This window comes from Lepidochelys kempii, chromosome 11 (assembly GCF_965140285.1).
Source record: "Lepidochelys kempii isolate rLepKem1 chromosome 11, rLepKem1.hap1, whole genome shotgun sequence".
Lineage (NCBI taxonomy): Eukaryota > Metazoa > Chordata > Testudines > Cheloniidae > Lepidochelys > Lepidochelys kempii.
The window spans coordinates 50,473,763-50,500,601 of record NC_136390.1 but is presented as its reverse complement, the minus strand read 5'-3'; the positions used below and the strand labels follow the sequence as shown (position 1 = coordinate 50,500,601).

Below are 26,839 nucleotides of genomic sequence, written 5' to 3'. Positions count from 1 at the left end.
CTTGAGCTGTAAGCAAAAAGCCAACCCCCTAGTTTTGGTTTTTCCTATGTTCAGAGAAATGGGACTTTGTACATTCCTTGTAAATAAACAAGATTTTATCAAAGGAAATACCAGTCTCCATCATCAATTTCTACTCCAAATTAGGACCCTGAGCTTTGACTAGTCGCTCAGGTCAAAAAGGAATAACATGTCACTTCAACCATAGAGAACCATTCAGTGGATTTTGTGGTGGAGTCTTTTCTTTCCTTACATGCATTCTGCAAAACCTAGCCAAGCTGCATAGGCTAGGCATAGGACTAGAAATTTGCTTTTGAAGTGCAGGAAATAGAAGTGGTCCATGAGAAGATGAATTCGAACTCATATCTTGGGTTCAAGGCCATTTATCTATGCCAAGGGTCACAGGCCTACTATGCTTGACAATATTTATGCTAACTTGCTTAAGCTAACGTCTTACAGGATACAAGCTGGTAGATTCCTTGCGTTATTGCTGAATATAATAAAGGTTAAGCTAGCTCTGTGGGCTACATTCTTAATCAAATTTAACAATAGTGTGTCTTGGCTATGCACATCCCTTCCACTCCAGCCCTATTAAGATTCTTTTCTACTCATCATATATGAAAGTGGCCTATTGGTCTCCACCAGGCGTCAGCATACACGATCTAGCATTTGAAGTATCTACAGTACTTACCTATAAGTATGCACTACCAAATTCTGAGAGCTAGTGTCCTATGATTCATAACAACCCCAAACTGGAATTGGTTAAGCTAAGCTACAATTTCAAGGACTTTTAATCTTTATGTTCCATGGTAGATTACCCAATGGTGTCAGGTAGACATTTTTGGCCCAGAGTTTAGTATTGAAAAATGTTTCACTGAGGTTTTGTGTCTTGCTCTGTAATGGCCACAGGTGAAGCCAGGATGTTGACCTTGATGGGCCATTGATTTGTTAGCGTGGCAATGCCTGTGTTTTTGTAGGATCAAGATCTGACTCATTCTTATATTTAGCACAAGCAGGGGTCCCCATTCTCTTTCCCCATTGTGTTCAATTCTTTAAAAAAAAACAGCTAAAATAAAGAGGAGTGAGATGGCAGGAGAGAAGGAAGATGTTTAGAGAAAGAAGAGCAGGTGGGAGGATCTGCAGGTCTAGAACCTGCAGCTATTCGCTCCTAAGCAGCTGCTGTGGCCACGCCACCCTTTGACAGCAGAGCAGGGAACACCAGCTTAGTAGCCCTGTGGGCTCAGGCTTCTGTGGCTACCCTGTCCATGGAGGCCCCATTTGGTGGTGTCAGAGTCCCCTGATTGTCTCAAGCATGTTATTTAAGGCCTGGGAGAAACACCAGGAGGCTGTCTGTGTAACTAGGCTGACCCCTGCCTGCTGCTGCAAATAGACCTTGCTGCATTTCCCGATACCTTGCCCCATTCCTGGACCCTCATCTTGCTCCTGTTCCACTATCTCAACCTCAGCAGGCCCTTTGGGCTTCTAACTCAGGACAGCTCACCAGCTATGACCTGACCCATCAGCATGCTACCAGTATAGACTGGCTTCTTGCCTTGAGCTATCTCTTGCAGCTGGGATCGTGACCACTTGGGTAGATCAGGCTGAAGGCCTTTTGGCCTCTGCTCCCACTCCCTTGGAAGTCAGTAGAACTTTGATTTTTGCCTGGATTTTTAAACATTAGTTTAAATTCTGTGATATAATAACAGAAAACATTGGCGAACTGTGGAAAAAATTTCAAAAATGTCCCCTATATCGTCCTTTATAGATCAGCTTGAATTTGGGTGAGATTTTGAAATTGTGATGTCATCAGCATGTTGATGACATAATGTGGAGGAAGAAATGGGGGTGATGCATAATGTCACTGACCTGAATGGAGGAAAAATTTAAAGTAATTTAACTCTTATCCTTGCATTTTGTGAGTATTACAGGTATAAACCTAGAGCTCATTTGTGGGAGGTTGGGATGGAGCCGCACTTTCATGATGCCGTTAAATGAGCTGAACAGCTGTGATATGAAGTGCAATCACTAGAGGGCAATGAGAGATCACAAACGTCTATACTCCATTGCAGAGCAATGTCAGAGAAGCTGTCATGCAGTGGCTTTAATATACATATTGGTTAGAGAGGCAGCCCAGTTCAGAAAAATAAGACGTGGCCCTCATCTGAAAATTATATCCCAAACTTGTTAATGATGCAATTGTTTTCATTTAATTGTTTTCTTTTACCTGTCCCATGTTCCCCTGTTGTCTGACTTGTCTCTATTTTAGCTCAGTAGGAAACAGCAGTAGAAAGAATATTCTTGAATTATTTCCTTTTCCGAGGTTTGCATGCATTTCTTAGCATTCAGAGAGGAACACACAAGGGAGGGAAGGATATGACTCAGTTTGCATTTCTTTTGGTAAGCAAGATTATTTTTAGATAGTAGGCAGTGAGACTACAAGGTCTTAGGGCTTGTCTGCACTGGCAAGTTTTGCCACCAAAAACTGCCTTTTGGCGACAAAACAGCGATACCGTACACACTGCAATGTGACTTTAAAAAAAAAAATACGCCCAGTTTTGCTGACAAAAAACTTCCATCCCTGTGAGAGACTTTTTTTTCTTTTTCCTTCCCTTTGTTGTCGACAAACAGTGTACATACTACAGCTTTTTTTTCAGTTGTATTGGCCTCTAGAAAATGTCCCACAATTCCCATGCTGCCGCTCTGGTCAGCGGTTTGAACTCCACTGCCCTGCAACCAACCCGCCCCTCCCCCTTGCAAGTCCCAGGAATTTTAAATCTCATTTCCTGCTTGCTGGCTTCCCAGATGAGCTTCCCAGGTGAGCATGGCTGGCTATCTCACCAAACGCGCTCCCGCTTGGACCACCGCTGAGTTGTTGGATCTGATTAGTATATGGGGAGAGGAGTCTGTTCAGTCACAGCTGCGAGTGACCCATAGGAATCAGGACACGTATGGGCAAATTTCTTGAGGCTTGTGCAAAAAGGGCTATGATCAGGACACGCAGCTGTGCAGAGCGAAGATAAAGAAGCTGAGGCAGGCGTCCTATAAGGTGCGGGAGGCGAATCATCACTCCAGTGGTACCCCTAACACCTGCCACTTCTATAGGGAGCTGAGTGCTATCCTCGGTGACCCCACCTCCATCACCGATAGCCCCCTGGACACTTCGGAAGCAGCAGAAAGAGGGGATAACCCGGAGGCTGAAATTCTGAATGAAGAAGTCGAGCTAGAAGGGGATGCACAGCTCCCAGCAGGGTCACCCAGTGGGGCAGGTAGTCAGGAACTTTTCTCCACTCCAGAAGTGCTCAATGGGTAGCAGGAAGCAGATGAGATGCCAGGTAAGTTGCTGTGGCTTGTGTAGGGAATCAAAAAGTGGGAGGCAGGTTGTGTTTTCTGTGAGCTGGACGTTGTCCTGTGTAGCTAATCTGCATGGCCAAGCAGGGTGTTGATGGACATTGAGACCTGCAGGGAATCCTCCAGAGAGAGGCTCTGGAAAGTTTCCAAGAGGTACTTGTTAATCCTCTGTCACAGATTCCAAGGAACTGCAGCTTTGTTAGTTCCCCCATTGTAGGAAACTGTACCATGCCATTTAGCAATCGGTGGAGCTGGGACCAAAGTGGCACATAGTTGAGCTGCCTATAGACTGGGGTGAAAACCACAAGCATGCAGTAGTTGTGCCCTGGTTTCCCTGGTTACTCGCAGGAGCGAGATGTCAGCCAGCAGGTTGGCCACCTGTGAAAAAGTATGGGATAATTTTAGAATGAGTTCCCTGCAAAGTTGCCCGACAAGCCATGACTGTTTTGTCCTTATGCACAACCGCCTTCCCCCGACTCCTGACGCTCACCATGATTGGGGTGCTCGCGGACCTGGGTGCCTGCCTAGAGTTCAGAGGGAAAGTGATTGCTACTTGCAAAAGGCCCTTGTTACTAAAATGTTTCAATCATTTGCTGGAATGTAACAATCCCTCATCTGTTCAGCACAGATCTTGAGGAACACCCCACACACCACTGCCGACCGACTTCGGCAGATGAGACATTCCTTTTCATTTCAGAGCACTCCTGAGTTTCCCCATGGCTCCACCCCATCTCACAGCTTGCACAATGATAGTTGGAGCTACACACAGTTGTGAGGTTTTACACTTTTTAACAATAAATAAAGGCTACTGTATTTAATGGTACAGCGTTTTTATTCTGTGTTCTACAAAAGCATGTAGCAATCAATCCATCTCGGGAACAGGCTTCTAAAGCATTTTGTTGCATGGATCTTGGGCCCCAAAATTGTACATGGATGCACCAGGGAAGCAACTCCAAAGCAGACGTGTTACTGCTCCTCATTGTCAATGTGGTTCCTCAAAGCCTCTCTGATGTTAATAGCAGCCCTCTGGGCTCCTCTGACAGCCCTAGCATCTGGCTGTCCAAATTGTGCAGCCAAGCACTCTGCCTCAGTGCTCCACACCTGAGCAAATATCTCACCCTTAGATTCACACAGATTATTCAAAGTGCAGCACGCGGCTATGACCACGGGAATATTATCTTCGGTAAGGTCTAACCTGCCACTGAGACACCTCCAGCAACCTTTCAAAAGGCCAAAGGCACATTTGACTACCATGCAGCACCTGCTCAGCCTGTTGTTATAACGCTCCTTGTTGCTGTCCAGATGCCCTGTGTAAGGTTTCATGAGCCAGGGCTGTAAGGGATAAACTAGGTCTCCCAGGATTTGGGCATTTCCACATCCCCCACTGTGATCCTGTGGTCTGGAAAGAAAGTCCCCACCTACAGCTTTCTGTACAGGCCACTGTTCCTGAAGATGCATGCATCATGCACCTTTCCAGACCTGCCTGCATTGATTTCCGTGAAATGCCCCCAGTGATCCACAAGTGCCTGCAACACCATGGAGAAGTATCCCTTCCTATTGAGGTATTCAGAGGCAAGGTGGTCTGGCACTAAAATTGGAATGTGCGTGCCATCAATTGCCCCGCCACAGTTAGGGAAATGCATCTCTGCAAAGCCATCCACTATTTTGCATGCACATTTCCCAGACTCACGGTCCTCTGCGGAAGGATACGATTTATTGTCCTGCACACTTGGAGTAATACAGCCCCAACAATGCACTTCCCTACTCCAAACCGATTTGCAACTGACTGGCAGCAGTCTGGATTCTCCAGCTTCCACACAGCGATTGCAACATGCCTCTCTACCAAAATGGCAGCTCTCAGTCTGGTGTCCTTGAGCTGCAGGTTGGGGGCCAGCTCAGCACAGTTCCAGGAAGGTTGCTTTACACAGCCTAAAGTTCTGTACCCACTGGTCTTCATCCCACACGTGCATGACAATGCGATCCCACTAATCAGTGCTTGTTTCCAGAGGCCAAAAGCGACGCTCTACCGTATGCAGCTGCTCGGTGAATGCACAAAGCACTGATAAGTTGCTGCTGTCCATATCACACTCGGGTGCCTGCGATTCATCCTCTGTCAGTAACTCTGCGAGTAACTGTGCTGCCATGGGCGATGTCGTCATGACAGCTAACAGCGCATAGGAGAGAAGCGTGGGATACATCCTCTCTCGCTGCAGATGCTGGCGCGCACTACAAAAGACTGACAGTTGGAAAAAACAGCGCAAAAGGAAGCCAGAAACCATTGGAGGGCTGGGACACAAAGTGGTGCATGATGGTACATTTTGCACATCCCAGGATGCACCGTGCTCCGTTTCCACATTCCCACAGTGATGGATGGTGTCACCAGGCACTGTGGGATACATACCGACAGTCCATTGCTCTCGCTGTCGACAACAATGCCCCGAATGTGGACATGATCTGTTGACAGGGGGAGCAAATGTAGACATGCTTTGGTGACTTTGCTTTTGTCGATTTTTTCGATTTTTTTTTAGTGGGTTTTTTTCCTTGTTTTGTTTTTAGTGCGCTAACTCCAGTGGCGAGGCTAATCAGAAAACACACCTCAGTAAAGGCATCTTGGGTTGGTTTTAGGTCACTTAATTTATATCTACACTGCAATTAAATGCCCATGGCTGGCCCATGTCAGCTGATTGAGGCTTACAGGGCTCAGGCTATGGGCCTGTAAAATTGCAGTGTAGATGGTTGGGCTCAGCTTGAGCTAGCAGGCTAAAAATAACAGTGTGGACATCACAGCTTTGGCAGCTGCTCGGACCCCCTAGATCTGAGCTCGGGTGGCTAACTCAAATCTCTGTCAGAGCTGCAACATTCACAGTGCCAAATTTCAGAATTAGACGTGGCACAATTGAACACCTGTTTCTGTTTGTGCAAGCCTAAGGTATGCGCCCAACAGACATGTGCATGACATATGCTACACATGCACTCCCTAGCTATTTGCACACTTATCATAGGCATGCAAGTTAATTTGCACACACCTACTTCTGTAAAGCTGATCCTTTACTTCTCATTTCCTTAGTTTCCCATCGTAAAGTGCAAATAATATGTCGCAAGTGGGTAATATTTGTAAAATGCTTTGTGCTCCTTGGATGGAAGTCAATGTGAAAATGCAAAGCCTTAATAGTATTGCTAATTTACAGTGATTGTCCTGGGACACAGTGGGGCTTCCATGTCATTGAATTCCATGAGGAAATTTATCAACAGCAGAAAAGATTCCTGTTATGAGCTCATACCCACTAGCTGCCTGCCCATACCCACACTTTAACAGGCTATTGGGAAAACAAAGGGTTAAAGATACAAAAAAAAATTCAGGGAAGGTTCACCACTTTGTCCAGTGGATCTGCCTGGCTGAGCATGGGAGCCACCTGCAGCTTGTTATAAAGGGCTCTTGCTGATGCTGTCTGGGCTGCTACATTACAGACACCAGATAGAGGGTTAAGGACCCTGTCTGTATACAACTCATTTAGTATTGTCAAGAATAAGAGAGGGGAAGATTATTGAAAGATTAAGATTTGGATAAGGGAAGAAAGTGAGAGCAGTGTTTTAAAAAGCACATGTCTACAACAAATTTGCTCATGTTTAGTCTTTTTGTTTGTTTGTCTCTATTTTCTTGACTACTTCCGTTTTATACATGTCTCTTCATCACGATTTAACTGAGTTCCTGTTGCAGCTAGTGATCGTCTCTCTGGTGGCTTGTAGTATGGCCATACACTGAGTCCAGTGTTAAATCACATCAGAAATCAGATCTGTTAAATCTTATCAAAGGCTATTTGTAATTGTAATCTTTGTACTGAAGATTGATGTATATGCACATATATTACATAAAAATACAATAAAAGAACATGCAGATTGAAAAGTTGCACACAGAAAAGTTAGAAAATTCCAGAATTAAACTTTCTGAGTTCCTAGAACAGTATATCACTGCATTATTATTCCAGATATATTTACAGAGTGATGATAGTTTAGGAGGAGACTTTAAGTCAGTGAACATTCTGTTTTGTTGGTTTGTTGTACACTTTGAGAAATTACTGTGGTCTTCTTGAGATAATATTCCAATGCTAGCACTTTTCTAATGACTCTAGGGATTTAAAACTCTCAAATTCCATCTCACTGAATCTACTGAATAAAAGCAAAAGACACGAAGAAAAACCCTGTAAAAATTGCAGCAGCCTGTTAAAGGCACTGCAAATCTTTCCACTGACTTCAGTGGGCTTTGGATCAGACTGTATGTCAGACCTTATTTAGTGATGCTGAAAGCTCAAATCAGTCTGGTTTCATCTTCAAAGTCTGTTCCCAACTTCAGTCACAGTCTGTCAGCTCCTAATTATAAATCAAAGAAATCCAAAGATAAATAGTTGTCATTTGGTAAATTGTGAGGATTGAATGTATATGTGGAGAACCGGAGCTACCTCATCAAAATCTAAAGGAAAACAGGCTCGTCCTCAAATGAGAGATGCTGTCCTTTGAGCTAGGCTTCTCATTTTGTGCTTTCTATCTACAGTGAAAAATTTGAACTCTGGTTTGGTTTCATTACTTATCAAAGTTCTTGTAAGTCAGCCAATTTTTAATGAAAATAGACACATCATTCTCCCTGTGTCCCTGAGAATATTGTTTATATGTGGTTTCTCCTCCCCACTCCTCTCCCCCCCCCCCCCCAAAGCATTCAAGTTTATGGATCTTCACTGAAGATGCTGAACCGATGTCATGACTCTACAAACGTATTCTCACACATGTAACTTTATTGATGTGAGAAATGCCATTAGTTTCAAAGGAACTATGCACAATAAAAGTTACTTGTGCGTAAGTGTATACAGAACTAGCTCCCAATATATGAAAAGGGAGCTGTTGTGTCTGGCTGATCCCTTCCATAGAAACCACCTGCTAGAATTTCAAAGTTAAGTGAAATTCCAAGAGGTTTGGAACATGGCAGGGGACGACAATTTTGTTTTTAATTTCAGCTGAAATTGGCAAATTTTGCCTAACTTCCATAAAAGATCTATAAAAAAGCTATTAAACCCTTTCCCCTGTGCCTAAAACTCGGCATAGTTCCCCCAAAACCTATCTGAGTTTGGGGTTTATAATACTCCTAAAGCAGGACACTTTTGCATGGATTGGGGACTATTCTGAATCTTTCATGATGATTTGGTAAATAAGGGTTACCAGATTAAGAAAAATAGTATCAGGCAGCATGGCTTGTGATTCAGTTTTTCATCCAGTATTTTTACCCAAACTGTAAACATATACCTCAAGAGATTCAAAAATGGATTGGTGATTTTGGGTGTCTCAATTTTTGAGTGTTCAAGCTGAAATCTTCAGAGAGTCAGTGTTCAGCATTATCTGAAAATCAGGCCACCTCTAAGGTTGGGCCCCCAAAGTTGGGCACTCAAAACTCACTAGTGGCTTTTGAAAATGTTGGCCTTATGTACAAGTACCTCATTCTGGGGACATCACCTTTGAAGTTATAAACTGGTGAAGAGAATTCCTACCTGTCCTTCCTGTGTGAGCAAGGACTACTGTCACTCAGGTAGGGCTGGGGGATTGCCTACAATGGAGGGCAGGCAATATTTCTGGCAACGGGACAGCTTTTAATTTTAACCAGAGGCTCCATAGAAACCCTGATCAGCAGATGCTGCTGAGGAGATGAGCTATATCTGCACATCCCTCGCCATGCCCCTCTTCAATCCAGTGCCCCCAGCTCTTGGGGCTGCACTGGGTGCTCACAAGGCACCTCAGTAGAGGGAAAGTTATAGTCACCATACAGCAGAAGCCAATGTAGACCCTGTGTTGAATCTATATAATATAATGGATAAATCATTTCCCTCTTGAACAGAACTTCATTTATTACATAAAGGGAATATGATGCAAGCAGAATACATGCTAAGTTTTAACATATCTCTGTGAAGTAAACAATGAAGCAGCTTTTTGACTGTCATCAATGTACTGAAGTGTAAACTGAGCTAGCATTTAGACTTCCTCCTTATCCAGTTTCGCACGCTTCTTTCCTGGTTGGTGCTATTTAGAAAAGTTACCCTAAAAAGCAAGCGAGGTCACAACACTCTAAACAGGAAGCTTCCCCTGCCTTGGATCTCATTGAATCTTGGCCAGAATAAGCCTCTCTTCACAGCAAACAGAGGAGCAACCTCTGGCAGCGTAATCAGCAGGCTGCTACAGCTGCATTATAGCAGGATCAGATTGCATTTTTCCCATTATATCTCCACCACTCCCAACAAGAACTGATAGTGGAGAAGCAAGCTCAACACACTTCAGGAATTCGCCAATTCTCTTTCAAGAACTGCTCACAGCAATTTGGTTGGTGAGTACTTTGTAAGTCTTTGTTTTGCAAAAGACTTTCTTTGGGGGAAGAAGGCAAGAAATTCTGCCCAGAGGATGTCAAAAGTTGGTTGGTTTTTCCTTAGCATGTGTTAGGTACTGTAGTCAGATGTCCAGAAGCAAAGCCTAGTAATCAGGGATTGCAAAACTGTAGATTTTTGTTTCCTAAAGAGACTGAAGAAACAGTTCTCTTACAATAGGAACTATTTGCTGGTAGTGAACATGTCAGGATATGGGCATTTTGGCAAGCTCATGGATAGCATTGGCTGTTTAGATCCAAACCATCAGTGAAACATTTTATGCTAATTTTAACCAGTAACCCAGAGTTTGTCATGAAATGTCTCATGCTTTTCAAACAATGCTTGGACTCAATTGAATACAGTGGAAGCTCCAGGGAGAGAGACAGATTTATTCAGGCAGTGTTCTGTGGTCTGTCTGCTAGACTATTTTCAAATCCTATGAGCCCATGCCTTTAGAGGCAATTACAGTTTTAAGAATTAGCAGAATGTTATGTCTGCTTTAGCAGAATTACACAAATCTCATGTAACTATAAATCATTTTCATTCATTATTAAAATCAAAAGAATATTTTCCCTGTCTTGTCCATAGATTATTTAAACAATGAACAAGGTCATACTGAAATAAGAAAAAATAGAACAAGCAACAAAAAATGACTTGTGCAAAATTCTACTTCAGGATCAGCATAATCATGAGCTTCTTTTATGATAACTCTGTAATGAAAGCACAATGATATTTAACTGGATTTAAAAACAAGTGCCAAAATCTAAATAACTACTCACTAGGTTTGGTATAAGGAATATAAGAGAAGAAGGATACATAGCACTAATGTTCAGTGGCGGAGAAATGGACAAAGGAGAAAATGAGGGTGGCGGGAGAACATAGATATGGAAAATGTCAGTGTGACTCAGTTCTCTAAATTAGTCATAAAAGCACTCCAGGCAAAATGTAAAATAAACCATCCTTCCTGAACGTCTTATGGACAGACGTAAAGGCAGGAAGTTCAGCTGTCAGATAGGAACAATAAGGGCATGCTTTCTGAATTGCCAATAACTAGCACCTAATAATGTTATGGAACAAAGCTGAGAATGGGCTTTGGTGTGCATGGGTGGGTTGTTTGTAGATATCTGTTAATTTTTTTTTTGAACTTTTTTGAAAGATGAGCTCACAGTGTTTCCTAGATATATGTTGCCATCTCAACTTCTATAAAAAGTCAGGTTCAACTATTGTTTAAGCTGAACGTGAACACAATATGATTATTTAGCTGTGTGTGTGTGTACACAATTACAGCAGTCTTAATGTTCTAGAGATTACTGGAACACAGCACATTCTAGCCATGCCCATTTCCCTGGGGAATCCCCAACTTGCTATACCCTAGGGGAATCCTAACTTGCTTTTTCGGCTGGCTTTAAGCAAAGCAGACTTCTTAGGCCAGATTCACAGGCCCATCACATTTCACAAAGTAGGAAGAGAGTGCTGTATGACCAGAGCGAGAAAGAAAAGGAGATACACAGAGACCTGAATTGCTTGCATCTCAATCTAGCCATCAAAAAGGAAAAGTCACTGGCCAAACTCCCAGGTTTGTGAGGACAGTTTTGAAGAGCATGTCAAAAGAGCATCGTGGCAAACAAAGATTTAGATGTCTTCACACATAAGTAAATCAGATATTGGATCACCATTGCAAACAAGGATGGAAAAATGTGGATGACAAACTATACCCTGCATTCTTCAAAGACTCAATGGTTTCCGAGCTTCTACAACATCTTATTTGTGCCTGTACTAGTAGGGGTCACTGAACAATCAACAGGTTTCAGAGTAGCAGCCATGTTAGTCTGTATTCGCAAAAAGAAAAGGAGGACTTGTGGCACCTTAGAGACTAACCAATTTATTTGAGCATAAGCTTTAGCTCATGAAAGCTTATGCTCAAATAAATTGGTTAGTCTCTAAGGTGCCACAAATACTCCTTTTCTTTGATCAATTGTGTCTGTAGTCAGAACAATCTTCTCTGCACAGATTGTGTACATGCCAAGGTGGTGAAGACTGTGGCAACTCATGCACTCTCAACAAAGATTGTAATGATGAACAAGATGATGATAATAGTGTTGACTAGAAATGTCACTAGAGCCATTACATTTCAATGATACCTGGACAAATTTATTATTAGAGTTTGTTTTACCCTTTAGATTGTTGTTGTGTTGCTTTGAGGTTACAACAAGACTGAATTTTATATCTTAGAGTCATTAAACTAACAGAAACAAGTGTAAAGATTTCAAAGTAGTCATATTAACATGTTAAGAGGAGGATCCTTGTTTATCTCTAATGGCGCCACTTGACAGTTCCACATAATATTTCATCTTAAAGTAGACACAACAAGCTTTCAAATGATGTATATATGTGAGTAGCGAGATTATATTAAGTTAACCAAATTGGTGGTGCCTGCCCCCTGCCTAGAATGAAATGTGAAAAGCAAACCTGGCCAAAAATGAATTATTTTTTTAAAATCCTTTAGATTTGATCATCTAAAGCAATCAGTATCTTTCAGCAGCTTCCATTTAAACTTTGTATTGAAATTCTGTAAACCATATCAAAGTATGTAGATGGCCTGATCCTAAATTGGTTAGTGTAAATTTGCATATCCCTCTCAAGCTCCTATGTTTCTGAAATATTGCTAGTATTCTAAAAGTTCTAATGTTCTTATCACAATCTTGAAAATCTGGCAGCTATTTATATTAATCTTTTATGTTTACTAATGCGGAGTCTGCAGGGAGGGGGAATTGGGAACAGAGAACAGATTCTCAGCATTGCTCCATTGAAAATTCATGCAGAAATCTAGGAAAAAATAACAAAAACAGAAGCCCCTCCAATCACCCCCAAAGACATTAAGTTCTTTCATTTAAAGATGCTAAGTCCTTAAAAAGTAGTGGGTAGTCTGGCAAGGACAACAGGGAGATGAAAATTGTCCCATCTATGCACACACTCTTTAACATCAGCTTGTTGGGGAGAACCTGATAGCAGGATCTGGTCAAATGGAACCTCCACAAATATAGTTGAACTGAGAATGGTCTCCATTCTATGGGTCCTTGAACCATTCGACAGTTGGCATATTATTTTCTGTTAAATTTTATAGAATGGTTCAAAAACAGAAAAAATTATCATTTTCTATTGATTCCTTCAGACCCACAAAACCCTGTTGTCAGCTGCAATCAAGGATTAGCCAGCTGAAGACTTGGCCTTGTGGCATAACACTGAGTCTCGATCCTAGCGGTGGTCTTAATACTTGCCCGGTGCTGTTTAGGTACACCATGAAGGAAGAGACTCTTTAGAGTTGCTCTCCTCCTTAACACATGCAGTGCACCTACATGCCACAGGCCGGGAGTTGGTTTACTGCCTGTAAGATGTTGGGGGACATTTTATATTTGGCACATAGTTTACAGTCCAGTAATTGTTGCCTCATATCAAAACAGGAAGACCAATCAATCTTCTGAGGTGAACATAGAACAGAAAAATTAGACATTTTATCCAGCAGATATTCTTCCCTCTTACTTCAGATTCAGAAATAAATTCTGATGTGGGCTTTTTTTTATTGTTGTTGGTATTATCGTGTCAAAAGCAAAACTTCTGACTGCTTTCTGAAACATATGTCATGATTTTTTTAGACTTACCTTGTTTCAATCACATTTTATTTTTTAGAGGGAGAAGAAACAGATGTGTGAGAAACAGCATTTCAACATTCAAATATTAATTGAGTGCAAACAGAAACCACTAATGTCTATTACTACCTTTTCCAAATCAAGCTACATTCAGTAAATATTTGTCCGGTAGGCATGCTGTCAGATTAAAAATGATAGGCCTAGTTTTCTTCTTCCTTACAGCAGTGTCAATGAGAAAAAGATGGCGCTATCATTTGTTAAAAAGTACTGCGTGGATCAAAATACCTTTTCTACCACAAGGCAAAACCCTGCTTCGGTTAGCTCAGTGATGAGAACTAGGGACGTAGTCCAGTTTGGGATCCTATTGATTAGAGTAAATGGGGGGAAATGATGATATATATTTTTAAGCACAGTGAATTATCCAAAGGGAGTAGTGAAATAAATTGTCAGAATTGCTATAATCTTATCTAGTTAGATTCTTTTCTCCTTAATTTTAAACTAAATACAACTTAAGACTACGCACAAAATTTCATAACCTATGTCTTACTGTTACTGAATTTACCATATCTCTTGCATTTTTCACCTCTTCCATTTCCTGTGCTATCAGTTTGAGTAAGTCACTTTCATGGTCACTGAAATGTAACTTGATGCTTTTTTCTAATGCTGTCAGTTGCTAATATATGAACCCACCTTTTGTTTTTCTTTCCATTTAGTCAGACAGAAGACTTTAGTTTGGTACTAAACTCTAGTTACTGTAGAAATTAGTGCAGAACAGGCTGCAAAGCAAAATAAGTATATTCAAAAGGTCTAATTCTGCAGGTCGTGAAAAATATATTCCTGAAAAGTGGTCAGAGAACACAAAGGTTTTTTTAGCAAAATCCCTACAAATGTGGAGAAAGTTTTCTGCTAATTCTAGCCATCAAAATGATTTAAGGGGACAGATCCCAGGTTAAGTCTCCTTTGTGCCACTCTGGCTATAGGACTTACAGCTCCTCGACAGGGATAGTTGGGGATTCCCATCATAAAGGAATTCACAGTTAGGATTTCTGTCATAAGGAAGTTCCCATTTGGTTTGCAGCTGCCCCTATACCACTCACTTTCCCCCACCTTCAGAAAGGGAGGGTGTTGGACAAGGTATAGGTATTATTCACAAGTATATGTTATGTAGGTTATCCCTAATCAGTTTTGAAAAGGCCTGTATAGCACCCTAGACCATCAGACAACCTTATATGCCACAGAAAAACCCATTTTAGGAATGGTCTAGAAAGTTTTAAAGTTTATTGGGACTACAGTTTATAACCCTCCAACTGTAAACTCAACAGTTACCATTAGTTCCATTATACAGATCTCAGAGGGAGCTCTAGAAGTAACCTATCCTATCTTCTGTTAAAGTCAGTCATCTTGGGACTTACTAGAGGGCATGGTCCCAGTGGAGAATTGGGGGGGGCAGAGGGTGAGAAAACCTGGATTTGTGCTGGAAATGGCCCAACTTGATTATCATACACATTGTAAGAAGAGTGATCACTTTAGATAAGCTATTACCAGCAGGAGAGTGGGGTGGGAGGAGGTATTGTTTCATGGTCTCTGTGTATATAATGTCTTCTGCAGTTTCCACAGTATGCATCCGATGAAGTGAGCTGTAGCTCACGAAAGCTTATGCTCAAATAAATTGGTTAGTCTCCAAGGTGCCACAAGTACTCCTTTTCTTTTTGCAAATACAGACTAACACGGCTGTTACTCTGAAACCTGTCACTTTTTGTTAAGCAGCAGTTGAATTTTATATTGGATTTTGCTTTTCTTTTAATCTGATATGAGAAATTCCTAAACTGCAAAAACAGCCTCAGACAGTAAGCTTTAGATCCTTCACCCATTTCTCCCAAGATGACACAATATACTAGGAATGTGTGACCGTAGGGAAATTTACTAAGAAGATAATGGACTTTCTGTATTGACTTGTTCTTTAGAATGAGGCAGATGAATTTCCTTTTGGGAAACTACCCAAACATTGGCAATCTTGTAAGGGCTACTTTTAATAAAATACTCTTTTTAAGGAGATTAGGGGGGATGGGAACAGAACTGCAGCTGTCTCGTTGAGATTTTTTGTCCCTTGTACAAATGCAGTAATTCATTCTTAGACTCCCCCAACTGAATATCTTGTTATATAATGACAGGTTTCAGAGTAACAGCCATGTTAGTCTGTATTCGCAAAAAGAAAAGGAGTACTTGTGGCACCTTAGAGACTAACCAATTTATTTGAGCGTGAGCTACAGCGATGAAGTGAGCTGTAGCTCACAAAAGCTTATGCTCAAATAAATTGGTTAGTCTCTAAGATGCCTCAAGTACTCCTTTTCTTCTTGTTATATAGTTAAGGTTGCACAAGTTGCTATTACAAAGGGTTATTTTCAAATGCTAATTACTTGGTCAAATGTTTCCTTTTTTGGCTTAATACACAGTATATTTGTTCTCAGCCTAGGATCCAACTGTTTGGGAGGTTTTGAAGGATTGAGCAAAAACTGGTTTAGCAATTTAAGATATATATTTCCTGTCCCTGGAATAGGTAACCAGAATTCTAGGTTTTAACCAGAGGGATTGGAATCCAGAAGTCTCAGTGTATATATATAGGGAGGGTTCAGGTGCAAACTTGGGACTGATCCAAGGTCCAGCTGAGTTTTGGATTAGGCCTATGGAGGGCTCCATAAGCATGGAAAGTGGCGCATTAAATAAAATTTAGGGGCTCTTCAGGGATTGAAAGTACTCAGAAATCTTTCTCATTTCAAATTCTCTTCAAAACATAAAAGTGAAGGCATGGTACAAAATGTCTCTGAATATCTACTTCTGATGAACTCATGAAAGACTGGGGAATTCTAAAATCCAGTTGATTTGGATATTGATTTTACTTCCTCTTTACCCAACCCAAATGATGTCAGGTCAGCCATTATCTTTGTTCACTGACAAATATATATTCTCCACTCACTCTTGAAATAATTGCTGACATAGAATCTGTCTCGCTCTACATATAATATTCCTGGTTTAAAAAATGTACTGACGTAAACCACAAACTGCACTTCAGACTTAACTCAGATACTGAATGTAATATTATATTTCTAGCAGTTCAGGATGTCTTGTACAGAGCTCTTTATTTAAACAATGTGGTGTAGGCCTTTGACCAAATAGTGGATTATAAATGTGATTCACTAAAACTGCTTCTCTAGCTTCAGATAAAAAATACCTTCTCCTAAACTTGGACCACAAACTTACACAAGCAAAGAGAGACACTGGTAAGACAAGTGCATCATAAGATGCATCCACATCCTAAAGACAACGGATGCAGTAGGGAAACCTCAAAGGGCATATTTTGCCACCCTTACTTATGCTGAGTCATATCATAGTAGTCACTGTGGGTAAGGGTGGCAGAATTTGACCCCAAACCAGACCTTTTAGAGTTAGGTACTAAAAGGAATCAGTTGGTTATATTTCTTATTTAACTGATTTTGTGGGTTTGTGTCACTATCTTGATGCTATATTATTTGCGTACAAAATCATTTTATTTTATTTTATTTGGACATGTATCATTCTTATGCATCTCATAGAATGACATGGGGAATTACATCCACCCAGAGAAGCATAAGCAAATTTGGGGCAGTTCTCCTAAACTCCTCCTCAGAGTCTGTTTGGTTTTTATTTTTGTTTTTCATGCACTGTGTGAATGTCACTCAAGAAGGAAATGGATCCTTTTTCCTTCTTGGCTGATTAGAACCTGGAGACTGCCTAAGCCGGGGGGGGGTGTGGGGGGCAAACTCTTTGGGCTGAGGGCCACATCTGGGAGGGGAAATTGTAGGGCAGGGGGTTGGAGTGCGGGGTGTGGGAGGGGGTGTGGTATGCAGGAAAGGGCTCAGGGCAAGGGATTGGGGCAGAGGAGGGGTGCGGGGTGTATGAGGGGGCTCGGAAAGGGAGTTGGGGTGCACGAGGGTGCAGCGGGGGCACAGGGCAGAGAGTTGGGGTGCAGGAAGGGTGCAAGGTGCAGGTAGGGGGCTCAGGGCAGGGAGTTGGGGTGCCACCCCGGGAAGTGGCCAGAACCATGTCCCTGCACGGCCCCTGAGGGAGGAGGGGGCACAGGGCTCCGCGCGCTGCCCTTGCCACGCTTCCAGGTACCCCCCCTCCCATTGGCTGCGGTTCCCCATTCATGGCCAATGGGAGCTGCTGGGGTGGGGGCGGTGCCTGGAGGCAAGGGCAACCCATGGAGACCTCTGCTCTCCCTCCCCCAGGGGCTGTGCAGGGACGTGGCGCCGGCCGCTTCTGAGAGCAGCACAGGGCCTGCGGCATCACGGGGAGCAATCCCACGGGCCGGCTCCAAAGCCCTGATGGGCCGGATCCGGCCCGCGGGCCATAGTTTGCCCACCCCTGGCCTAAGCCCTTCGGTGACAGGAGAACACAAAAACTTCCCAAAGGAAGCACATGCTGCTGGCAACTCTTAAATATGTCCTGGTCTAGATCTCAAAAGGCAAGGGTGCCTGGCAGCAAGCATTTCAGCTAACGGTCTCACTTAATATTCTGAGAAAGCAGTGGCCAGGCAACACTTAATAAACAGCCTTTTTTTTTTTTTTTTTTTTTTTAAATTCTAATCATCAACCAGGCCAGGCTGTGGCATGGAAACAGCATTCATCACAGTGTAAGTGGCCATTAATCAGTGATTTCCTGAAGCCACTAAACAGGCCAGATATCAACTGCTGATATCAGCAACATGAATCATGAGCTGCTTCTTTCTTGATAACAGTACCTGGAAGGAATATCTTGAAATGTCTCCACTTTTTTATTTCAGAGCGAGAGCACAAAGGGGAATTGCTGGGCAACCGATCAGTCTCTCCAACAGCCCATAGCTGCAGAGTTCCATAGGCCTTATCCTAGCACCTCTTGTGTTCAATGTTTACTTTTATCAATATAGGGCCAAAAATGTTCTGGATGCCTGACAGACTAAGCACTTCAGTTGCCTCGAAGTGCTTAATCTAATTTTAGACATGATACAATGAGTTGGAGCAGCAAACAGTGAGAATAACGGAATGGAGAACAAAGGTTACAATCATAAGATCACATGGTTATTTAGATCCGTTAACTGAATGTCTTAACAGTCCAATTATATATACATAATATTATATAATATAATATGGGTGTATACATGTATCTATCTACATACAGATATATGTACTCTGAAAAATACCTTATTTTCATAAACCAAGTTTTTATCTGAAAGAATTGAATTGAGGTAAAGAAGGGAGGAAGATGGGAGCGTAGTGCTTGTTATGATATTTAGACCTACTATTCAGTGTGTTCAGTAGGGGACATATAACCAGGAGGTAAGGGTCTGTATAAACAGGAAATAAAGACAGTCTGGAAGCACAGTGTGCTGCTTCTCCATAATATCTGCAGGAAGGGTGTGAGACTGGAGAAGTTGGTAAAACAGGATGGATGAAGAGAAGTGATAGAGCAGAAGCGGACAAAGGCAAGAGGAAGGACTTTGTAACATACAAAGGGTAAAGGGGCAAAACACCTAGCTTGTTTTAAGACTGGGCTTGATAAATTTATGGAGGGGATGGTACGGTGAGATTGCTTACAATGGGCTATGTGGGCCATCCACAACTGCTATTAGCTAGTATCTCAAACAGCTGGAGGCGAGACACTACAGAGGGAGGACACTGAGTTACTACAGAGAATTCTTTCCCAGGCGTCTGGCTGGTGAGTCTTGCCCACATGCTTAGGGTTAGATCACCATATTTGGGTGACTTAGGGTCAGTTAGATGACCATATTTGGGTCAGGAAGGAATTTCCCCCCAGGCCAGATTAGCAGAGACCCTGGGAGGTTCTTCACCTTCCTCTGCACAGGTTACTTGAACTAGAGTAAAGGGTGGATTCTCTGTAACTTGAAGTCTTTAAATCAAGATTAGAGGATTTCAGTAACTCAACCAGAGGTTATGGGCCTACTGCAGGCACAGCCACCAACTTTCCTTGGTGCTGGTGGGTGCTCGTGCCCCCCAGCCCCAACTCCGCCCCCTCCCTGCCCTATTGGACCCCTCCCCAAATCCCTGCTCTGGCCCCGCCTCTTCCCCGAGCGCACCACGTTCCTCCTCCTCCCCCCTCCCTCTCTCCCAGTGTTTGCCCCGTGAAACAGCTGGGAGGGAGGGGGGAGAAGCAGGACGCAGCAGTATACTCAGGGGAGGAGGCGGAGGTGAGCTGGGGCGGGGCGGGAAGCTACCGGTGGGTGCAGAGCACTCACCAATTTTTCCCCATAGGTGCTCCAGCCCCAGAGCACCCACGGAGTCAGCGCCTATGACTACAGGAGTGGGTGGGTGAGGTTCTGTGGCCTGCAATGTGCACAAGGTTAGACTAGATGATTGTAACAGTCCCTTTTGGCCTCAAAGTCTATAAAGGCAAGTCAAAAAGATTAATGCAGATGACAGTGTGAGGTAACACATGCAAGTAAATTCAGCTGGTGGCATTAAAATTAATTAATTGAAAATATTTGGCATCAGAAAGTCAGTCAGTAGTTGTTGGTGAAATTCACAGAATTTCTTTTTGGATAAAGTGCAGGAGATTCTTGTAGCTAACAAGAAATTCCTCTAGCATGGAGGCAGTGGGAGAACTTCCTATGGATCACTCAACTCTGGATGGAATATACTGACCAATGCTACTATTTAGGGACAGGAAGGAAAGAATAATATTTATCTAATGAACAGTTGGAGTTTGGGAAGGTTATAATATTCTTACTTAGTGTCCAACCCTGAAATCCCCTTTCCCCATGGGTGAGCCAATGGAAGCTGAAGTGACTACTTGCATGAGTGACAACTGGGCAGGGAAACCTAGAACGCTACCTTTGTGAAAAGTACCATGGAATCTCTCTTGACAACATGTGGTGAGAACTTTGGTTTCATTGCTGTTTGTATAATTTTTAAGAATTATTTTATTAATTAAAAATCAGTTTGCCTCATCTAAAGACCAATGATTATATCTCGAGCAGAAATTAACCCTTTCCAAATCTGGTTCTAGAAATACAATCTAATCATATGCTGAGGTTTAATACAAAATATCATGTTATCTAACACAACATGGGTTTTGACTTCTTGAAAACTTGCCAAAATATAATATGGATGGATTATTTTAAATGGCAGGGCTGAGAGCTGAAATGAAGTATATGAAACAACCGAAAGGCAAATGTGTTTCTTTGTTTAGTTTGGCAGAAAAATATAATGGAGCCATGAAAGACTTTAACAATGTAGTTTTTCTTCTGCTAAAATAATTACCTCAACCCCAAAATCCCATTTCTTGTAGAAAACATGAATGACGATATACCTCAGCATTACTAGCCACATGAAATATTAAATAAACTTTCAGTGGGAAAAAAACTGTAAAGCCCTACTGGATCCACATTGAATTTTGGATGACTCATGCATTACAAATTACTTCTAATACTCATTGTTTGCTCTGTTTTTTCACTAGATTTTTGTTTTCAGAATTTCATCTCTGCTTTCATTTACATATAAAGGCCACAGATTGGGATTAAACTGAATAAACAGAAGGAAAAATAGCACTTGTAAATTATCAAGGGAGGAATGATAGTCTTCTCTTTAAAGCACTGACCAGGGACTGAATGTCAGGGTTCAGTTTCTGACTGTGTGTGGCCACGGCAAATCAACTAATCTCTATGGCCCAGATCCTCAAAGGTATTTAGGCTCCTAACTTTTGGGGATCTGGGCTCATAGGCCTCTGTTCCCCATCTGCAAAGTGGGGATAATAATTCCCTGCTTCCAAAGGCTGTTGTGAGAATAAATTTTGTTAATATTTGTGGGTTGCTTAGGTACGATAGTGATGAGAACATCTAATTTCCTGGGCAGATAGAAATGATAATTGTAGATTAGAGCTAGTAATGCTTTCATTTTTCTAGTGAACTCAAGTTTGGTCCAGAGTCTGACTCAGACAGAATTCCTCTCATAAATCCATGTTCAAATAGCCAAAGAAAATGACACCTCCCATGTTTCTGATGTAACAGGCACAGCCAGGCAGGACTGAGGTAATAGGCCTGTTCTTCTTCTGTGTCTGAGTTTACAAGAAGGGGGGGGGGGCAGGGAAGAGATTGTCAGGTTGGGTGAGAATCCTGCTGGGGCTTAGGTGCAAGTTAAGGAGCTGAGCAACTTGGCAGCATTGGAACATAGGTGGTTTTGCACATGCCAATCAGAGAAAACTTAGATGCCTAAGAGACTTTCCTGGAAGAAATGTAGGCAAGTAGGGAATGTAAGCACCTACAGGATTAGGCAGCATCTGAGTAGGTGTTTTGAGGATATCAGTAGGGTTACCAACCCTCTAGGATTGGCCTGGAGTCTCCAGGAATTAAACATTAATCTTTAATTAAATCTCCAGGAATACATCCAACCAAAATTGGCAACTCTAGATCTCAGTGGTGACTATATGTTGGACCTAGGCACCTAAAGCAGAAGTTAGGCCCCTAAGTCCCATTATGTATCTAGCCCTAAAGCACAACAATGATGTTGACTACCTGTATCTAGGTACTATTAGGTGAGATAATCTCTGGGTGAGGGGCAAGGAGCAAATGTAGTCCTTGCACTTATTTGAGAGTTGCCTGCAATGAAGAAAAGTACATGCTCCATTCTTCTAAAGGGTGGGTTGCAATGGGGATAATCCTCCTGTGCATTGGGGAATTGGTGGGTGCACAATTTTTCTCAGTGATCTCATTGTCCACTTAAAGCGGCAAAGAGTCCTGTGGCACCTTATAGACTAACAGATGTATTGGAGCATAAGCTTTCGTGGGTGAATACCCACTTCATCGGATACATGTAGTGGAAATTTCCAGAGGCAGGTATAAATATACAAGCAAGAATCAGGCTAGGGATAACGAGGTTAGTTCAGTCAGGGAGGATGAGGCCCTCTTCTAGCAGTTGAGGTGTGAACACCAAGGGAGGAGAAACTGCTTTTGTAGTTGGCGAGCCATTCACAGTCTTTGTTTAATCCTGAGCTGATGGTGTCAAATTTGCAAATGAACTGAAGCTCAGCAGTTTCTCTTTGAAGTCTGGTCCTGAAGTTTTTTTGCGGCAGGATGGCTACCTTTAAATCTGCTATTATGTGTCCAGGGAGATTGAAGTGTTCTCCTACAGGTTTTTATATATTGTCTTTCCTAATATCTGATTTGTGTCCATTTATCCTTTTACGGAGGGACTGTCCAGTTTGGCCGATGTACATAGCAGGGGGGCATTGCTGGCACATGATGGTGTATATTACATTGGTGGACATGCAGGTGAATGAACTGGTGATGGGTGGCTGATCTGGTTAGGTCCTGTGATGGTGTCACTGGATATGTGGGCAGAGTTGGCATCGAGGTTTGTTGCATGGATTGTTTCCTGAGTTAGAGTTACTATGGTGCGGTGTGTAGTTGCTGGTGAGAATATGCTTCAGGTTGGCGGATTGTCTGTGGGCGAGACAGAGACCAACACCTACAAGGTCTTCACCAAACATTCTCAAAACTACGATACCCACATGAGGAAATAAGGAAACAGATCAACAGAGCCAGACTTGTACCCAGAAGCCGCCTGCTACAAGACAAGCCCAAGAAAGAAACCAACAGAACTCCACAGGCCATCACATACAGTCCTCAGCTAAAACCTCTCCAACGCAACATCAATGATCTTCAACCCATCCTGGACAAAGATCCCTCACTTTCACAGGCCTTGGGAGGCAGACCAGTCCAATTTAGTTGATCAAACAAAAATCTTCTTTCAGTTCAACTCCTTAAGTTGGCTTTGGAAACTGAAATGCCGCATCTAAAGAAATCCATGCTCTGGGATCTGATTTAAATTGTGGCTTAAAATAAACATAACTGCTTGGTGACTCTTAATTGTGTTTCTAATCTGCGCTGAGGATGGGATCTCAGAATCAGAGAGCTGCAACCTGATCCCTTGCAGAGCACAGCTGAGAATCTAGGCCTATGTTTTCTTTGCACACACATCTCTCTCTGTTAACATGTATATCTCACATGATCTACAGTGTACTTAGTTATATACTTAAAAGTGTATTATACTGTTCAAAATATTGTGGATCAGGATTTATTTTTTTCATAAGATTTTGAACACCATTATTTCTCAGGAAACTTTATTAAGTATTTATTGTATTTGTATGTTACTCAGAAAGATGAAAGAAATGAAGAGAGGCTGTTTCTTAACTACCTTACTCCTGTTGTTGGGCTATGTCCCATGGCATGTGACTGCAGACTCAGAAAATGGAGAAGAAGACCAGGACATCCCAGGTAAGAGTTTACAAGTTTAACCCTTTTGCTATCTGAAAATTGCAAGAAGCAAGAATCATGGACCTTAACCTTCACCACTGAAATCCAGTGGGGCTTTCCTATTGAACTCAGTGTAAGCAGAACTGGACCTTATCTGAGCAAAGAACAGTCCTAAATAATGTATTGAACTGTAGCCCTTGCAGTGAGATACCAAGAAACTGGCATAAAAATGGACAGATCTTATGAAGTTGTGTGTGTGTGTGTGTGTGTGTGTGTGTGTATAAACCAGTTGTGAAGCTCTTTCCAAGCTAAGGCTTCTGGACTGTCTCCCAACCCTTTTGAAACCCTACAATTCCAAACAAAACCCATGCCAGCTGCTAACATCACTCCGTAAGAGCTATAATGTGAATGTGTCCTATGAAATTGGGCAGGGAGTAAGGATTGTTCCTTGTGTGTTTGGGGAATAGGTGGAATCATAGCTGTACTCTCCACATGTACCAGGGGAAGGACTATGATGAGTCTGGTAGTGGGTGGGGATACACCACTCTCCTTCCCTCCATAAAACAGGAGCTAATGGAATCGCTCTTCTCTTCCAGAGTTGTTCCTCTGATGGTGCAATTAAAGACTGCCCCTTACCCAGGCACACCCGTTTTTTTTTCCAGGCATGCCCATTTTCAATACACAGTTACTACATGTGCACAGGCAAGTGTATTAACTGCATGTGACATTAGCTTCATGTGCAAAACTAAGTAAGAGGGCACGCTTTAAAAATTTTGGTGAAGTTTTCAAAACATAATAGGTCTTTTTCTCTAAGCCATTCAGAACACAGTATGACAACATCAACACAAGGCAAATACTGGCCTATGCTGACATGGCAGTAATGGGCATATACACACATCTGTAAGTAGGCATTCAGACCTAATTCTCAACAGGTTGGGCCCAACCCAGAATGATGGAAAGAGTAGCGGACAGTTGGTTCAAGGCTGTTTAGGGGACTAGAAGCTCTCTTAAATGAACTTCCATCCAGGTGGGCCTCTTTGCATCCTGCCTCTCTTCCATGGGAAGAGAGAGAAGCAGGATCTTGACCCTCAAATTGTTGAGTCCTTCAAAGAACATAGCGTATGGGGGTCTTAATAAATGCTTTCTCTGCCTCTCTCCGAGTTACCCTGGTAGCTTGATACCTCACTCAGCTGGCAGCTCAAATTTAGAGAGATTCATAGATACTAAGGTCAGAAGGGACCATTATGATCATCCAGTCTGACCTCCTGCACAACACAGGCCACAGAATCTCACCCACCCACTCCTGCGAAAAACCTCTCACCTATGTCTGAGCTATTGAAGTCCTCAAATCATGGTTTAAAGACTTCAAGGAGCAGAGAATCCTCCAACAGGGTGTCCAGTTTAAAGGAAGCTTGTATGTATCAACCAGAGACACCAATGCCTCTTCTCCCCCCCCCGTCCCCAGTCCATAACCACAGAGCAGGGAAAACATTTAGTACACAGTATCTCATAGATAATATCCCTAAAGACTAGTGGGAATGGAGTCTGAGAACAGGAGGTGGCAGCCACTGAGTGACTGGGAGGATATCAGAATAGGATTAGCACTCTATAGACTCGGGATGGGCTTCATAGCTGTAGCATCAGGGAGGGAGTATCTGGCCCAGGATGAACAGTCATCACCCTCACCAATGTTCATGAGATAAAAATATTAATTCTGCATAGTCATCAGCTACAATAGAAATATAGTCAGTGTAGTAGGATTTTATTCCATTCAGTGTCACCAAATTTGAAAATAACATCCTAGCTCTGCACCAAATAAATTTCCTCCTTTCATAATCAGGTTGGATCATTCTGGAACAATTTGCCCTTACGTTTACCTCTCAGCCTTGATGCCCATAAATAAACTCCTTTTTTTTCAAAAGTTGACATGACCTTGCATAGCATGCATCCTTCCTATACTGTACAGAACAAACATTTTCTTTTGACAAACTCATCGCTTCCTAGTAACTTCTGAAATTCTTGTTTCTTGTTACAATTTCAACAGCCTTGATAAATTGTTGCACAGACCATTTCAATTTCTAGTTCAGTTATTAAACTAAAAAGCCTAGCAGACTAATCTTCACAATCTTTTTGGGGATGGGGGAGGGGGCAGGAGTCATGAACAACAAAGCACAGTGCTTACAGAGTACTACTTGTTTTTGCTTTTAAGCACAAAGGAAAACTCAAACCCCTTCTCAAGCCTGTGATTCTTTCACAACCAGTAACTTGAGAACCAGTCGTGAACTCGAATTCCAACATCTTGGATCAAGATTCCAAATCAAACAAATGTTAGTCTTTGAGATATGAAACCAAGTCCTCCTCTTGCATCTATTAAGGACTCCATAGCACTTTTAGCAAAAGGAGGGCTGTTGTCTCACGTTCTCATCAAATTCCTATTCTGTAATTAGGTTTTTCCTACCTACAATTCCTCCTGCAATTTTTCTTAGATGTGGAGTGAAATCTTGGTCCCATTGTAGTCAATAGCAAAGCTCTTATTGACTTCATTCAGGGCAGAATTTCACTTATGGTGTTTACTTCCTGTCCTAAGCAGTTGTAGAGTGGTGCTGAATGCTGCTAAACAGCTCCCACGTCACTCCAGAAATCCACCGTAGGTTCTATTTCTGTGGTGCATAAAGTGGTTCTTAAACCCAAAGAATGTGTAAAATCATGCTCTGGGATCCTTTTGAATAAGAGAGCCTATATCAAAACCTCCATGTTTAAATTACGGCAGTTTGAAAACTGTAAGCTCAGCAGGATAGAGAGTGTTTCAATATGTTCCGCATGGTGCTGAGAACAGTGTCAGTGCTCAACTAATAAATAATTACAAGAATAAGGGTATCAAAAAGTTACAGAAAATGCCAACCTGTTACATAACTGTTTCTACATTGCGAAAAGTGTCCCATGATACCACTTGTGGCTGCTTGCCCTTTATTTGATCTGAAGTTTAAAACGAATGAGTCACTACTCCTCAAATGTGCTTTTTATTATGATGTGAAAGTTTATCAAGAATTAATGTGACAGTCTGAGGATTCAGATATACTGGTAGGAAAAGCTCTTAGCAGTGTGTGGGTGGCCAGTCCTCAAATGAAACTGACAGAGCGAGTGAAACAGAAACCCCTTTTTCATCA

At 42.2% G+C, this 26,839-nt stretch overlaps 1 protein-coding gene across 7 annotated transcripts in view; it reads left to right on the top strand.

Annotated features, from left to right (window-relative positions):
- TFPI (tissue factor pathway inhibitor) overlaps window positions 1-26,839 on the top strand; it is a 112,736-nt gene that overhangs the window by 46,535 nt on the left and 39,362 nt on the right. For 4 of the 7 annotated variants that reach the window (XM_073306125.2, XM_073306128.2, XM_073306122.2 and 1 more), the window contains exon 2: window positions 23,575-23,693. In XM_073306125.2, coding sequence (XP_073162226.1) covers window positions 23,579-23,693 — 115 coding nt within the window. In that variant the 5' untranslated portion in view covers window positions 23,575-23,578. Of the gene's footprint in view, window positions 1-9,409; window positions 9,718-23,563; window positions 23,694-26,839 lie in introns of those variants that run through there. The other 3 variants (XM_073306126.2, XM_073306124.2, XM_073306123.2) reach the window with 3 other exon arrangements.